Below are 15,544 nucleotides of genomic sequence, written 5' to 3' on the forward strand. Positions count from 1 at the left end.
TTTTTTTTTTTTTACTTTTAAACCTCACTTTAAAAAATCTTCAAACTGAAAAGTTTAAAACTAAAATTCTAGAAAATTGTAATTTTTTTGTTGCAAATATTTGATTTTTGGAAATCAAGTATTGCTCTAAAAATATGTGAAATTAATCTCACAATTTGAGGGGTTTTTTTCTTGCAAATTTCTTCAGAAATTTCCACGTTTTTTTTCTACATTTTCCACGTTCTTTTCTTGCAATTTTCTTTTTTAATTTTTGAGCTCAGAAATTTCCAAGTTTTTTTTTTTTTCTAAAGAATTTTCAACTTTCAAAACTCAATTTTACTAGTTTTTCTTGGAAATTTTAGTTTTTTTTTCTTGCAAATAAGTTTTGTTTTTGGAAAACGTGAAATTAACCTCACAATTTGAGGGATTTTGTCCCAGGATTTTTTGACTTAAGAAAATATCTAATCTCAAAATTTTATTTTTTCTAAAAAAATTTTGACTTCTCAAACTGAAATTTTTAAGTTTTTCCTAGAAATTTTCTGGCAGACATTTACTCCTTTTTTCAACGTACAACGGCTTTAAAGCAGATGCAGTTGTTCCAGTGGAATCTTTCCCAGTCGACTTTAATTTCCAAACTCCTCTCCAGCCTGGTTGGACTCCGGTCCTGGTTTTCCCAGCTGTGCTGCCGTCGTGTTGTCGTGCTAAGCAGTTTCCATTTTGTCTGAGCCACAAAGGCAGCGGGTGAAAGTGCAGCGTGTGCAGACGAAGCTGCGTGGTTTTCCATTCCAGTTGCTCCTCGTTTCTTCTGCAGCTTCCATCACATTTCAACACAAAATTCTAGATGGACTGGTTGTTACAGACCCGGTTCTGTTCGGTCTCTGCTGTAACTGAGACCGTTATTGTTACTTTTCCTAAGGTTGGGAAAAGTTCAGAGAAAGTTTTGACCTTTTAGCATAAGAATATAGTCAGTTTGAACTTTTTAAGCCTTCTCAAGTAGATCCATTGATTATCTTTTTGATTGTCTTATTGATTTTCTGTCTGCTGGTTGCTCCTGAAGCTTTTAGCTGCCTTGCTCCTCGTTGTGCTGCAGATCTTCTTCCTGCTGCTCCTCCTGGAGAAGGTCAGGTGGGTCAAACATGACCCGTCTGTGCAGAAAATCGGACAGAGAGGGCATTCAGATCTTTGTTGCAGCATTTAAAATAAAATAAATGCTGCATTAGATCTGCAAAAAATTTTATATTTTCTGGTCTTTTTTTGGTAAAGTGATCGTTTTCTGTCAGGAAAAGACAGATTATTTGAAGCCAGAAGTAAAAACAAATAATTTGTCTATAGAGAACAACTAAAATCCAATATTTTGTCTGTTTCTAAAACATTTTCCCTGATAAAAAGCTTTGGAGGACTGATTCCAGTTGATCTGCTTTGTGCTCTGGTTTCTTTCAGTAATAAATGATAAGCTGAGTCTACTTTACTTCGACTCTTACAGCAGATCTGGTGTCGTCAGCAGCTTTCTTCCTCCCGGTTGGTTCGGAAACACGTCCTCTAAGAAGTAATACAGGTGTCCAACGCCGATACCTGAGGAGAGAGCTTTTGATGAATGCTACGTCTCAAAGCCACAGATCTCTGTTCTGCATAAATTACTAAAACGACAGTACAAAGGCCATTGTAGATAGAAAAAAATAATAAGGGAGTACATTCTGCAAAAAATCTAAGAACATTTTTAAAATAAAACTTGAAAATTTCTGAGCTTGAAAAGTCAAAAAAGTCGAGAAGAAGATGAAATTTTTAGATTAATCTAAAAAAAATTCTAGAAAAACTTGAAAATTTCTGAGTTTGAAAAGTTGAAAATTTGCTAAAAAAGATCAAGGAAATACTGAGATTCATCTATAAAATTTTCTAGAAGAAACATGAAAGTTTCTGAGTTTGAATAGTTGAAAATTTGTTAGAAATTTTTTTTATTTGAGATTAATCTCCAAAATATTCTGGAAAAATTTGGAAACTTCTGAGTTTCAAAAGCTGAAAATGTTCCAAGTTTTTTCAAGAAGATTTCTGTGATTAAGCTAAAAATTTCAGATTTTATTTCTTGCAAATATTCTAATTTCATCCTAAAAAATTTCTGAAATTTTTCCCATAGATTGTTGACTTTTGGAACTCAAAATGTTCCATGTTTTTTCTAAGAAAATTTCAGAACTTAATCTTAAAATTTCCGAGTTTTCTCTTGCATATTTTAAACTTTTCAAACTCAGAAATTTCCAAGATTTTTATAGCAAATTTCTGAAATCAATCTCAGAATTTCAGAATTTGTTTGGCAGAAATGTACTCCTCTTATCTGTTTCTGTCTAAAATTGCCCTAATAATGTAGTTGTAAAAGCCAGAAAGCAGAGGGTTAAGGCTTCTCACCCAGGACGTCGGCAGTGACGGGGTTTCCGAGCAGCAGCGAACATCCCATCAGCACCCAGGGCAGAAGCGGCGCCTGGAAGGTGAGGAGGCCGAGGAAGTTCATGCGTATGAGCGGGTTTCTTTTACTCCAGACGTACACCAGCATGGTGATGAAGGCCTGGCCGAGGAAGAAGATGTTGGCAAACAGACCCAGCAGCTGCAGACTTTCAGGTTAAATACAGATAAATCTAATTTATGGAGGTTTAATGTTCACAGACATTCTGCTAGTCAGGGTTAATCGAAATGAGGATTTTCCAACGCATTCTAATTCTTTTAGGTGATTTTTAGCCCATATTCCTTTTGCCATCTGCAGAGTTTGGTGTTTTTATTATTTTTGTGGGAAGTGGGTCTAAAGTCAGACTGATTGGATCCTTTGGGATTCTTCCCGTATTTCATAAACTCACTGTGAATTTCTGTTCTGGAGACCAAACAGAGTTCAACAGTGGAGGTTAAGAGAGTTCAGTGTGCACTGGGTTAACCAGATCCACGCTAGCTGAGTTTAACTAATTTCACATTTTGAAAATAAATTCGCTAAGGAAAACACACCATTTAGAAAAAAAAACTCACGTTTTTTGACAAAAAGCTTGGATGAGGTACTTTTTCAGCCGCATCAACACTTTTATCGAGTCGCACAAGTCACATGATCAACAACCGGATGTAACTAATCCATGAAGAAGAAGTAGACAGGAAGTAGTTTGAGAATCGTGTTTTAAAAAAACAAAAGCGATTTATCGCGGTAACAAACTTATTCACGTGTGATTTTAATTGCGTTTCTTATTTAATGAAAACAGCACACTTGCGAAATTACGTTTACAACATTAGCGGAGTATTGACAAAGTTTTGCGCAGATTTGTGAAGGACATGATGCTAAGTGATGCTACCAGAAGTGTTGTCTTCTGTTTCTCATATCAGAATAAGTTTGAGTCAGAGCTTCAAGATGGCTATTAGTCCTATTAGTCAAATTTATTAGCCACGTGTTATTAATTGTGACTATTAAAGAGTGAAAAGCAAAATCCAAGGAGATAAACAACGCATAAATAAACTACAGCACTGATCCACCTTTTTTTTAATGTCAGTGTAGATGTATCAGGTTTAGAATTGGCTGATAAAGGAAAAGTAGTGCTGAACTGATTTACAATGCTTTTTGTTGTTGTTGTTGTTGTGTTTTTTTTTTAAATACAGTCCTAAATGTAAACATTTTAATTTGTACGTCATATTTTTTGTGTGTATTTTTTTAGCTGCTCTTATTTGTTTTCTTATTTCATTTTGTAGATCAGAACCTGTTTGCTACAACTGTTTTCCATGCTTTAATTGGTGAATAAATAAAAAAAAACTATATTTTTAAACATTTTCTCCTGATATATATTAAAATTTTAATACTGAAATGTGGATCTTCTAACATTTTACCCTCATTCTTTAAATCTCCAGATGTCTCTTATTTAATCAGGAAACCCATTGTTTGCTCTCAGAGTTTGTAAAGGATACAGTTATGAGGATTCCTCCAAACAGGAACATGAAAACAAAATCAGCCGTTCTTCCTCGGAAACAGTCTTCCTCCAGCATGCGGCAGTACCGATAGCTGACCTCAGCTAAGGATTCGACTGCAGGTTTTTCTCTGTATTCAACAAATTATAATTTACGTCTCACTAAGCCTCATTTATCTTGAATTTTAATGTTGGGCAACATGAAGACCATAAATGTCCTAAAAACACTGGCTGTGCCTGAATGTATTGATAAAACCCATAAACTGTTAAAATATTATTAAATAGCTGTTTATGTACACAACTGCTATCTTTAAGGTTATATTTATGTGTCACTAGAATCTATAGAGCCAAATAAAAACTTATGGTGGGCCAGATTTGCTGCAATGTAGATAGAAAAATAATCACGGAAATCTTTAGGAAAAACAAGGAAAATTTTGAACTACCAAAGTTGCAAAATTGCTAGAAAAAAACTCAGAAATTTTTAGATTAATCTTAGACAATTTTCAAGAAAAAACAAGAAAACGTAGGAAAAGTTGCAAATTTGCTAGAACCCCCCCCCCACAAAAAATTTAGATTAATCTCAGAAACAATAACAACAACAACAACAACAACAATAATAATAATAATAATAATAATAATAATAATAATAATAATGTACATTTTTGAGTTTGAAAAGTTGCTAGAAAAATCTCAGAAATCTTCAAGAAAAGATCATGGAAATGTCTGACTTTCAAATTCAAATTCTTTTGACTTTACAGATCCAGAAATTCCTACGTTTTCTAAAACATTTCTGAGATCTTTTTGGCAGTAGTTCCCTGGCTCCCTTTTGCTTTTCTATCTACAATGGCCGTAATATGCCGTTGTAGTAAACTGCTGATAAATAATCATGCTGTTATTGTTTGTAACTCAGAGAAAGATACAGGAAAATGATGTTGAACAAAAAACCAAATCCAAGAGAACCAAAGAAGAAGAAACTGGTGATCAGACGCCATATCTGGAAAACAAATGAGGAAACAGTGATGAAGATGATGAATTACTTTGGTGTTAAAATTTTTTGTACCTGGTATCTACTGATGATGAGGTCTGGGTTGAAGTACAGCTGAAACGGGGAGATGACTTGAAGTTGCTGGAAAGAAATCTGCAGGTTCAGCTTTGATTCTTTCACCATTTAGAGATAAAATTACACATTTCAGTTCTTTCAAAAGCATTACCTGGATCCCAATTTAAGCTAACAACAAATTACAAACATTTAAATCAGTAAAAACAGTTTGATTCTCACCTAGAACAGAGTATTCTCTTTCAGAACAACATGAGTTACAATGTGCTGGTTCTGTTCTGGTTCTGGTGTTTCTTACCACGGCAGCGGTGGTGAGGACGCAGGCAGTCGTGTATGTCCGGGTCACCAGAGGGATCTGGAAATACTCCTGAGTGAGGCTGAGAGCCATCGCTGCTGCTGCTGCTGCTGCATCTCTGAGGCTTCATTTACTCTGAACACATGCAGTAGGCCACGCCCACTTCACAGCAACAGCCAATCGGATTCACCCAAACACTGCAAAAAATCCCACAAGAACACAAGTCTAGATGCTTTGCTCTTGCGCTCGATGAAGGCGGACGCTTTTTTCCTCCGCTCCTTCCCTGTCCATGCCTGCCCTGCTTTCTCTGTTTTTGTCCTGTTGAAATAATCTGCCAATAGAACAAGACATTTTTCATCAATATTAAGGAGTTATTGACTTACGACAAAATCCTATATCTTGCAGAAAACTTACTTATGTTAGTTTTCTCTTATTTAAAGTGTACTAAAATATTTGCACTAGAAATTAGACCGAAAAACAGGTGATTTTAATAATTTTGTGTTTTTGCAATGAAGTTAGTCCTAAATATAACTACAAACCTTTATCACATTATTAACAAGATCTATTATTTTTAGAAGGGAATGAATTAAACCTTTAAACTGGTTAAACAGAATGTTTTATTCTTCTAAATTAATTCATTTAGAAACTAAATAATGATAAATTAACAGTCTGATAATTCAGTTGGCCTTAAATCTCAAAATAATTAAAGATTTTTTTAAACTTTTTTCATTTCTGAAGTTCATTTTAAATGATATTTATGACAATAAAACTATTATTTATATTTATTTATGTGGTTTTATACACTGAATATTTGGGAGAAATTGCAACATTTTCAAACAAACCTCAGATTTTATTTATATCTGTCATTATTAAGGATATTTTCATATAAATATATCAGTTTTTCTGCTGTACACTTTTTATTAAATCATTTTTTCTGAACTCAGTGTAAATCATTGTTTTCTATCTGGAAGTAGTGGTAGTCAAACTCGAGTTAATTGCAGGGTCGTTAATTAATTAATTGTGACAAATGCATTATAGAATCTTTATATTTTCAGCTTTTTTGATAAACTGACAGAAAAATGATTTAGATTCAGCCTTTAAAATACTTTTTCTTTCATCAAAGGTTCCCAGGAGATTTTATCATTAAAGTTTTTAACTTTTAGAGAAAAATCAACTTTCAGATCCATTGTTAGACAATGTGGTAAAAACGTAAAAGATTTATTCAAAGTAGCTCAGAAAAACAGGAAAAAACGTACATAGTTCCTACATTTTTACAGGTTATAGCCTACATTTGGTTAAATACACAGAATGAAAACATGTATGTACAAAAGGCTTTGGTGTTTGTGCATAAACATGTTGGAAGAAGTCAGATAAATGAGATCAACTGAGTCAAACAGAGCAGATTGTAAGGAAAACAGCAAAGTCAGAGCGATAAAAACAGAAACGACTCGTCAGCGTCCTGCACTGAGGAGAACGACGGTGAACACGACGGTCTGGGCCGAACCTTCAGAGTTCAAGTGCTGCAGCGAGAAAAGATGCAAAGCTGAGGAGCAGCGGTTCTCCAACAAGGCTTCAATCAGAGATTATTCATTGTGAGTTCAGCAATTTGTGCAAAAGTCTTAATCCAGCTGAGTTTTCTTCATATTTTCCTTCAAAGCAGTCTGACTTTCCCTGAAACTTTCAGTCTTTAAAGGGGCAGTATTATGTATTTTTTCAGCCATTTTATAGCACAATCAAGTAACTATGTTACAGTTCTAAAAATGCAAAACATATCAAATATGACTTAAAAGAGATTTGATTTAGTAATTTAACACCTTGAAATTGGGTCTCTGTCTCTTTAAGAAACTCCTGCTCTTTCTGATCACAACATGGCTCCTCTATTAACCCTTTAACAACCAGCATTTCACTGAGAAGCAGCTTCTTTAATGAGCTCAGCTAATAATTTGCTAATTGCTTGTGGCTAGTCTGAAGGAGCTGAGTTGAAGCAGATGCTTGAAAACTTGGAAACTGCAGCTCAACTTGTTTCTGATGAACGAATAACATTATAGCTTGATGTAAAGCTCAAATACTGCCCCTTGAAAAGCAAATTTTTGGACTGCTTTTGTACTCCAGTGCCAGATAAATTAATAAAAAAACAACTAAGAGATTTATTTATTGGTAAAATACTAATTTTGTCCCCATAGAGGTCATAGGATGCTGCATGGATGGAGTCACAATGCTGAAAATCCGAGTCTAAAAAATAACGTGATTTTGCCATGAAAAAAACTAACTTGAGTAAAAACTTGTAAGCAAACTAATTCATACAAACATTGGCTGTTTGGTTTCTTTTAAAAGAAAAATAACTGTTAACATTTTCCCAAAATTGATTGTCTTTCTGCCACTCAGTAAGCTTAACACCACTGTGATTAAATCATGGATTACGTCTGCAGGGACTGAAAAGTTAAAAATAATAACAAATTTAAAATAAAAGTTTTCTTCTTTGCCAATCAAACATTTGCTACTTTTATTTTGAGAACCATAAAATAACATTTAAAACTAGATTAAGTGTTTTTTTTCCCCCCAATGAAGACAGCTTGAGGCTACAATAACAAATGGAAAGTAAATGTCTCAAGACTTTTGCACAGGACTCTAGGTAAAATTTGTAATTGATTGACATTAAACAAAAATAAGAGTAAATAGTTAATAGTTTAAAAAAAATGTCATTCTGACTTTTACAATAACAATGTTAAAATATTTGAATTTCTCCAGTTGGATTCAGGAGAATAATATTTTTAAATTTTTAGTTTTTATATGCTTTTTAACTTCAGCTTACCAGAACTAGTTTACCACTAATTTCCCCAGTAGTGGAGAACCGCTGCGGTCCCTGAATGCATCCCTGACTAACAGAAAACACAGAGCACCGTTTGATTGATGTGCAGTGACGTCATCAGGGTCCGTTCCGGCCACTAGATGGCGCACTGCAGCTTATTCTACGACCATGATGTGAGAAGAGTGAGATCAGACATTAACAGCTGCAGCAGAATCAACTTTTCTTATTATTTTAAATTTAAAAGAGGAAAATATTTCAGTTCAAATAGGAACATAAATAGATGAGGATCTGTGGTAAAAGCAAACAAAGTCACTCCTCTGTTGTTCAATTCACGTCCAAACTTGAAAAATGATTCAAATGTCTCCTTCTCAATCAGCAAAGATGTAAGAAAAGTGTAACAAACCCGTAGAGAAATAAATATTTACTCTTGTTTTGCATCCAGGACCAGATTTTTCGCATATTTGTGACTCAGGTTGAAGGAGAAACACCGAACCTCAGGCACTGATTAAATGCAACTTGATCTGTTTTCCTGCTTTTGGAAACCATGAATCACAAAAACAGAACATAAGAACTTCTACAGACAGAGGTTAAAATCAGTTGAAGCGGTGCAAACAAAGCCACACGGAGTCCCCGGGAAAATATATAAATCTGACGTGCAACGGCTCGATGGTTAGACCTGAAGTAACCCTCTGCTGTTCTCTGGATTCGCTTTTTTTCATGCTTGTTTTGAGGCAGGTAAAAACTGAAACAGCATCAGAGAGTAACATTTAAATGGTAATTTTTTAGATCCTTTGTTCTTACAAGGCTGAAAATGTCAGCCATTAAAGCAACTTTGCTAATTAACTCAAACAACTAACTGAAAAAAAAAACAAAACAAAACAAAAAAAACAGGAGTCTGGTTTAGAACAGATGCTAATCTTTAGACCCAAGCTAGCTGGAGTCAAACTTCAGATAGCTTGTTGAAGACTCTGTAAAATTGCAGCAACTCTGCAATGACCTCAACAAGACTCTGCAAAGACCTTAGCAAGACTCTGCAAAGACCTTAGCAAGATTCTGCAAAGACCTTAGCAAGACTCTGCAAAGACCTTAGCAAGACTCTGCAAAGGCCTTAGCAAGATTCTGCAAAGCCCTTAGCAAGACTCTGCAAAGGCCTTAGCAAGACTCTGCAAAGGCCTTAGCAAGACTCTGCAAAGGCCTTAGCAAGACTCTGTAAAGCCCTCAGCAAGTCTCTGTAAAGACCTTAGCAAGACTCTGTAAAGACCTTAGCAAGACTCTGTAAAGACCTTAGCAAGACTCTGTAAAGACCTCAGCAAGACTCTGTAAAGACCTTAGCAAGACTCTGCAAAGAACATAGCAGGACCTTACAAAACCATCTCACTTTGACTCATTTTTAAGGCGTCCAAATCCAGTATAAGCCCCATTTTCTTGATTCTGATTGTAAAACAGTGAAGTATGACTGGAAATTATCATCTACTTGCTGACTGACTTCTAGAGTTAAACCCTCCACTGACCGCCGCTGTGAGTCTGATGTCACTCTTCAAACACTCTGAGGTGCGTTGTTGATGAAAACACAAACTGAAACATCCAACACTGACCACACTGAGAACAACAGTTTGTTAAACAGTTTCTGGCTCAAGCGAGACTGAATCCAGGGTCTCGGGCTCATGGTGACACAAAAATGTGCAAAAATAAATACGAGTAGAGCTGCACAGGAGGTGCCAGATCTGAGGGAAGGTGGGTTTTTTTTTTCCTGAGAAGAAGGCATAAATTGATCTGAGTGTCAATAAATGCAGTGAAGCATAAACAGGTGTAAAAATTGTCTCGTCCTCATGAGTCTGCAGTTTTTATTCCATTAACTCCTCTTTGCGTCAAAGGAATCAGGGTATGCGAATCTTCACAGACTCACTCGTTCCTGCACCCAAAGAAATCCATGCCGACGTAGCGTGGGTAACCTTCCAACGAGTTCATGGCGACAGGATCGAACTTCCAGTACTGACGTCCTCGGATGAAATGAGCAAAGCCTACAGAAGAGAGCAAAAACAGATTTTTTATAATTTCTGGAGACCGAGGAAGATGGAAAATATGCACATCAAATGGACCTCTTCAGATTAAAGGACTCAAACAGACTTATACTGAACTACAAAATAAGAGACTTTTTGTAATGCTGTTGTTGGCTTGGAAGTGTCCATAAACTCTCTGAAATATCAGAACTTTTTCACAAAAATAAACTTTTGATCTCTTTTGGTCTTGCAACAGGATAAAAATCCAAAATATTTGTCCAAATCTGCACAGAAATGGTTATGCAGACACAAAAGTAAAAAAAACTGGGTGTTGGATAAATATGTCCAGCAGCCTGGAGTTTGGCTAAAGAAATGGAAACAAACTGCTTGAGGCAAGCTGCTTGTCAGAAAGTGAAGTTTAAAACTGGTTCTGAGTAAAACGTTTGACTCTAGCAGCATCCACAGTTTAAGACAGAAATCAAAAGCATTTTTTCCTTCGTACCGTGGGTGTCCCTGAAGGCAGCGTCAATATCCTCAGGGATGCCAGTCCAGCACTGCATGCTGCGCGGTTGGGGCGACTCGACCCGGTTCTCCTGGGGACTGAACCTCCAGTAGCTACCGGACTTGAAGAAGTAGATGCTGTAGTTAGGGTCGTGACCCCAGCGAAGTGCAGCCTGGATGCTGGATGTGGATAATCCTAAACTCCTGATGGACTCGGGGCCCCTGATGTGCATCTCAGCGTCAAACACCCAGTAGTTATCATCTGCAGAAACCAGAAAAACCCACTGAAGTCCAACTTTTATTCACTTTTTCTTTTTTTAAAAATTCTTTTACAACTGTTTGCGTACAAATGCTAACAGTACCAAAAAGATCACTAAATACTGTAATAGCAGCGGAGAAAATTAGGCTCAATTTTGAGTTACAACTCTGCCTTGCTTCACAGTAGAAAAACATTAAAATTTTAAACAGTTTAATAGACTAAATTTTGAGACTTTACAGTTTTTACACAATCAGAGCTTAAGTTTTATGACTTTTCCCTGAAAAACATTGTCAATGTCAATTTATCTATATAGCACATAAAAGCATAAAAACAACAGACGTTGACAAAAGTGATGCACAATTCAATGAAATAAAGCAATATGACAATAATAACAAGGAAATATATTCAAAAGTAATACAAATATATTCGATAACTGTCGTTATAAGAGAAACTCAAACTGTTTGAATCAAATGCCAGAGGATAAAAGTCATAACAGTCTCTGCGTTACGTACAGGAAAAAGTAAATCGTTCCAAATTTTAGGAGCATAAGTCGCAAAAGCCCAATCTCAGCTGAATAAATAGTCAGAATAATAAACACAAAAAAATTATTTTTGTGTGTAAGTTATATGTCAGAATGTCTTTTGGTAATTTCACTGTCCACTAACTTTTGTTTCTTTGTGTGGACTTCCTGTTCATGGCTTCCTAGCAAAGGAGGGAGTCACCATGGCAACCACTGACTTGTTCTATTTTATTCTAGAGGTCCAACTTGCTGGAGATTGTAAAGTTTAGATTTGTCAGACTTATTAAAGCAGCTAAAAAGTCTACATTTTTATTGAGATATTCTGGTTGGTAGCTTATAAAAAGCCATAAACTACATAACTACACCTCAGCCACACGGTGGACAATGGGGTTGTCATGACGCTAGGAAAAATACTTCATTTCTGATACCGAGATGATACTTCACTATTACATTTGTATGTTGGCAATTTTTAATCTGCATGGCGTCCAAACAACAGTTTTGTGTTTGCCTCATTAGCTGAGGAGGAAAAAGTGAGATTATTTTTGACTTTATTTGATACTCACCTTGAAAGAACCAAATATTCCCTGACTTGTCCTCAAAGGCGGCATCAATCTTGGTCGGGATCCCCTTCCAGTGTCGGGAGGCCAGCGCCGGATACCCGCTCTCCAGACGCGCCGATCCTCCAGGATCCCTGATCCTCCAAACGTAACCCGACTTAAAGAAGAACAGCTCCCCTCGGATCATCGACACGGCGTCGAAGTCCGTCTGACAGGCGTCAGGCTGGAGGCAAAACAGAGAACGCTCTCAAAAACACCGTAAATCATTCTAACCTCATTTAGTTGTGTCATCCAGCTACTCCTTACGTCTTGCAAGTTTTGGATTTTCAACTGAAATGCATCAGTTTGTAAACGGTAACCTTAGTAAGTTGTGTTAACTTTTCATTAATTTTGTCATATTTCTGAGGAAACAAAGGATTTTAAACCCCTGAAAGAACTAAAAAAAATAATTGATCCCAGAGGAAAAATAAACGATGTTAATCAGCTCCTCCCAGTTGTAATCCATCCTGTTGGTACGGTTACGCATCACAGCAAAAGAGTAAAGTATGCACCGCATCCAAAACAAGCAGGAATGGTTGCTGAAAAATTCCCCCAGAAAGACATGAATGAAAGTTTGAATTTCATTCAAATGAAATTCAAACTTTGAAAGTAACATTGTCGCCAGCCTGAGCGGTGCAATTCCAGGAAAAAACAACAACAACAAAAAAAAAAAGAGGGAAAAGGTGGGAGTGGGAAATATTTCCTCGGGTGCTCAGCGTGAGAGAGCTCGAAGTATTAAATTGAACTAGTTGTTATATGTAATTAAGGCTAACATTAATTTTAGTGCAACTGTCAATTAGCAATGGATGAGCACAGTGTCTTCTCAGATTGCTTATTCTGTTCAAAATAAATGCTTTTGAGCAGAAATCAGTGTAATAAAATGTTTAATAAAATGCATAATCATTCATGTAAGTTAAATAAAGAGTTTAAATTCTTTTCACTTTAAAATAAGTATTTATTGTAACTTGATAACATGAGTGAAAATAATAAAACATTCTGGAGCTCAGCTTGGGTTGCTAGGTAACGGGCTGGGCTTGGCTGGGGTTGCTAGGTAACGGGCAGTGCCTTCTGAATTGTGACATTACATTGCAGAGAGTTTTGAAACGGGTAATTTTCCAAACACCAAAAAAACATTAACTTAATTGCCAAAAAATCGACTGGGTGTGTCTTTAAATTGCCTGGCCTGTTTTCAGAAGCAGCAGAAACCCAAATGAAAATACAAAAACATGCAAAATATGAACATTACATATTAGGTTCCATTTAAAAACAAAAGTTATCCAAGTGAATTTTACATGAATCCGAGTTGTACATTAATATGGCTGACTGTATGAATTAATTTGTTAACTGGCTGGACTCACATTAAGTTCGTTGGTCTCTGTTTTGAGGACCAGAGCCCTTGGAGCCGGGGTTGGCGGTGGGGGCAGGACCTGTGGTTTAACTCCGTACAGGTACTGGATGCCTAGTCTGTCGTCTTCGCTCAGCCTCAGTGGGTAGGAGAAGGAGTAGTACGCGGACATGATGGTTTTGGGCTTACGTGAGTGCTGCAGGCCCAGGACATGCCCGAACTCATGGGCGGCAACCTGCAGAAGGTCTGTACCTGCAAGGAGGAAGGGAGAGGTTCATACAAGGTCTGAAAATAGGAGAGAGTTTTTGTTTTGACCCGGTTTGAGCAGCAGACTGCGGGGATTTCACTATCTGAGCCAACTGGGTCAAACAAGGGGAAAAAAAGTCCCTTTAACTGCTGACTCACACATGTCCTCAGTTAATCGCACGCATGTGTCTGACATGTTTACCTTTAGTCAGAGTTAGCATATACTTTAGCAAGTCCCACTGTAACAACTTTAATTACAGTTACAACAAACAAGTTGATGATAATTATTAAAAGAGAGTTGAGACACATTACTTGGTGCAGAATAAGCCACAAACACCAAAAGTCTTTTTTTTAAATTAACTGATCTGCAAACAGATGAAAAGTTGCTTCTGCACAAACATCACAGTGTGGTTATAATTGTTCAGCTTATTAATTAATTCCTCTTGTTACAGTTAAATACAACCTTTGTTGTCATTCTAACTCATCCTGAATGTCTCAGATGGGTGATGGTGTACCTCAGGGATGGTTGTTTGAGTCCCTTGTTGAGTTTGTTTATAACCGTTTATTCGCAGGTTATTATCTGTACATGTCTGTAATGTAGCCACAGAATTCAGATACTTTTCAGTCAATGAATAGACTATGAACTCAGAGTACCAAAGTAATCTGGAGTCAAATGTGAGCCAAACACTAGAAAGAAAGGATTTTATTTGTTGAGGGATTTTTTTAGGGAGCATCAACTCCACCAGCAATATCAAACAGAATAAGCAATTTACAAGACATTCACTAAGTGATTTTTATAAATATATACTCAGTTTGGACAGTAATTAATAAAACAAACCCAAATCTCAGAGTATTTTTGATGAATTTTGGATGCAAATTGTTTACATTTTGTGAAGTTTTTCCATTTTTTAGCAGTTTATTGAAACAAACACAAACAGACCGAAACCAAAGTGATCCAGAAACTCACCCATGTAGTTCCCCAGAGTCCAGGACTCGTCGTAGTCGAAGTGAATGTCGCCCTGTCGATGCGTTTTCGGGAAGAAGGCGTGAGCTAGAATCCCACCTGGACCGTCAAACGGCAGGTTGTCTCCATGCCAGTAGCTGCAGGTGAATAAAACAAGCGTCCCCATCAGAAACAAAACCTTCCTTTTTTAAAAACAGCGAAACAAAACATCTAAACTCTCTCACAAAGTGAATAAAAATAACTTGAATCCTTTAAAATACACAACAAAGTTCAGTACAGAGGATGATAAAGTTGTAAAAATAAATAAAATGAACTAAAGACAAAGATATTTCCGTTTAAACAACACTGGGATGTGACGAGATGCTTTAAGTGAAATGATTCAAAGAGGGGAAACACAGAAACGATAAAAGAATGAAAAACCTCGAGTCAGCAGATACGGATCATCCATAAAGCAGGAGTATCAGCGCAGTGGAGCCTGCTTGTCGTCTCTTGCTCCATTATCTCCGTGTTCATCTTCACAGCTCTGCAAATCTCTTTGTGCCAGAATCTGATCCTATCTGTTTAAATGTTCTGCTAGTTTTACTGAAACGATCCTGATTTTTATCCAGGACATAAATCAGGCTCATTCTTATTAACTGAGACATTTTTTCAACAACAAATATAGAAAACGTTATTGGTTGTCTCGAACCAATGTTGATTTTTATTTTTGAATAATTTACTAAAGCAGAGGGATTCGTCTCCTCGTCACACAGAGTTCAGAAGTGATTTTCTGAGGAAGTATCATTCATTATTGCAGCAAAGAAGCAATAATAAGTGATGTAGTTTAAAGTGACACCAGCAGGGGGAGCAGTTCTCTCCTGACAAGAGGTCATAGAGGTTAAAGGAAATAAAAACTCTGAGCTCAGAGGATTCCCTTAGCATAAGCTCTTCTGAACTGGATCAAAACTAAAACAACAAAGCTTGGTCCGTCTCTGCTGAAGCCGTACGGAGATAAATTAGTGCCACAAAGTTTGTTCAAAAGAAAATAAAAATGTAACTTCATATAAGATATTT

The 15,544-nt window shown here is 36.5% G+C and overlaps 2 protein-coding genes across 3 annotated transcripts in view; both read right to left on the reverse strand.

Annotated features, from left to right (window-relative positions):
* Positions 1-482: 482 nt before the first annotated feature.
* Positions 483-5,561, reverse strand: LOC106955941 (derlin-2-like). Of its 2 annotated transcripts, XM_015046395.1 has the most exons (7): positions 5,255-5,561; positions 4,960-5,025; positions 4,820-4,893; positions 3,901-3,994; positions 2,377-2,572; positions 1,461-1,551; positions 483-1,124 (listed from the first exon to the last, which is right to left on the reverse strand). In XM_015046395.1, the coding sequence occupies exons 1-7, from the start codon at positions 5,342-5,344 to the stop codon at positions 1,040-1,042; spliced, it is 696 nt and encodes a 231-aa protein (XP_014901881.1). In that variant the 5' UTR covers positions 5,345-5,561; the 3' UTR covers positions 483-1,039. The 2 variants fall into 2 exon arrangements, with proteins under 2 accessions (XP_014901881.1, XP_014901882.1); XM_015046396.1 differs by lacking the exon at positions 3,901-3,994 and having other exon boundaries at positions 2,377-2,579.
* Positions 5,562-8,025: 2,464 nt separating this feature from the next.
* The window catches only part of mmp11a (matrix metallopeptidase 11a), a 31,637-nt gene continuing 24,118 nt past the window's right edge, over positions 8,026-15,544 (reverse strand). Inside the window, exons 4-8 of the mRNA XM_015046415.1 lie at positions 14,495-14,628; positions 13,295-13,533; positions 11,904-12,120; positions 10,563-10,823; positions 8,026-10,081 (exon numbers count right to left, since the gene is read on the reverse strand). Of these exons, the coding sequence (XP_014901901.1) occupies positions 9,963-10,081; positions 10,563-10,823; positions 11,904-12,120; positions 13,295-13,533; positions 14,495-14,628 (970 nt within the window). The 3' untranslated portion in view covers positions 8,026-9,962. The remainder of the gene's footprint in view (positions 10,082-10,562; positions 10,824-11,903; positions 12,121-13,294; positions 13,534-14,494; positions 14,629-15,544) is intronic.

The sequence above is a fragment of the Poecilia latipinna genome, unplaced genomic scaffold, assembly GCF_001443285.1.
Source record: "Poecilia latipinna isolate Pla-1442-1.1 unplaced genomic scaffold, P_latipinna-1.0 Scaffold779, whole genome shotgun sequence".
Taxonomy (NCBI): Eukaryota; Metazoa; Chordata; class Actinopteri; order Cyprinodontiformes; family Poeciliidae; genus Poecilia; species Poecilia latipinna.

Bases quoted from the DNA above. Each gene is read 5' to 3' on its own strand.
- LOC106955941 (XM_015046395.1), bottom strand. From the start codon at position 5,344: ATGGCTCTCAGCCTCACTCAGGAGTATTTCCAGATCCCTCTGGTGACC. The intron at 3,995-4,819 runs GTATCTTTCTCT...AGCTGAGGTCAG, and splicing joins TTGTTCAACATCATTTTCCT to CTATCGGTACTGCCGCATGC. The intron at 2,573-3,900 runs GTATCCTTTACA...GAAAGTCTGCAG, and splicing joins TTGGAGGAATCCTCATAACT to CTGCTGGGTCTGTTTGCCAA.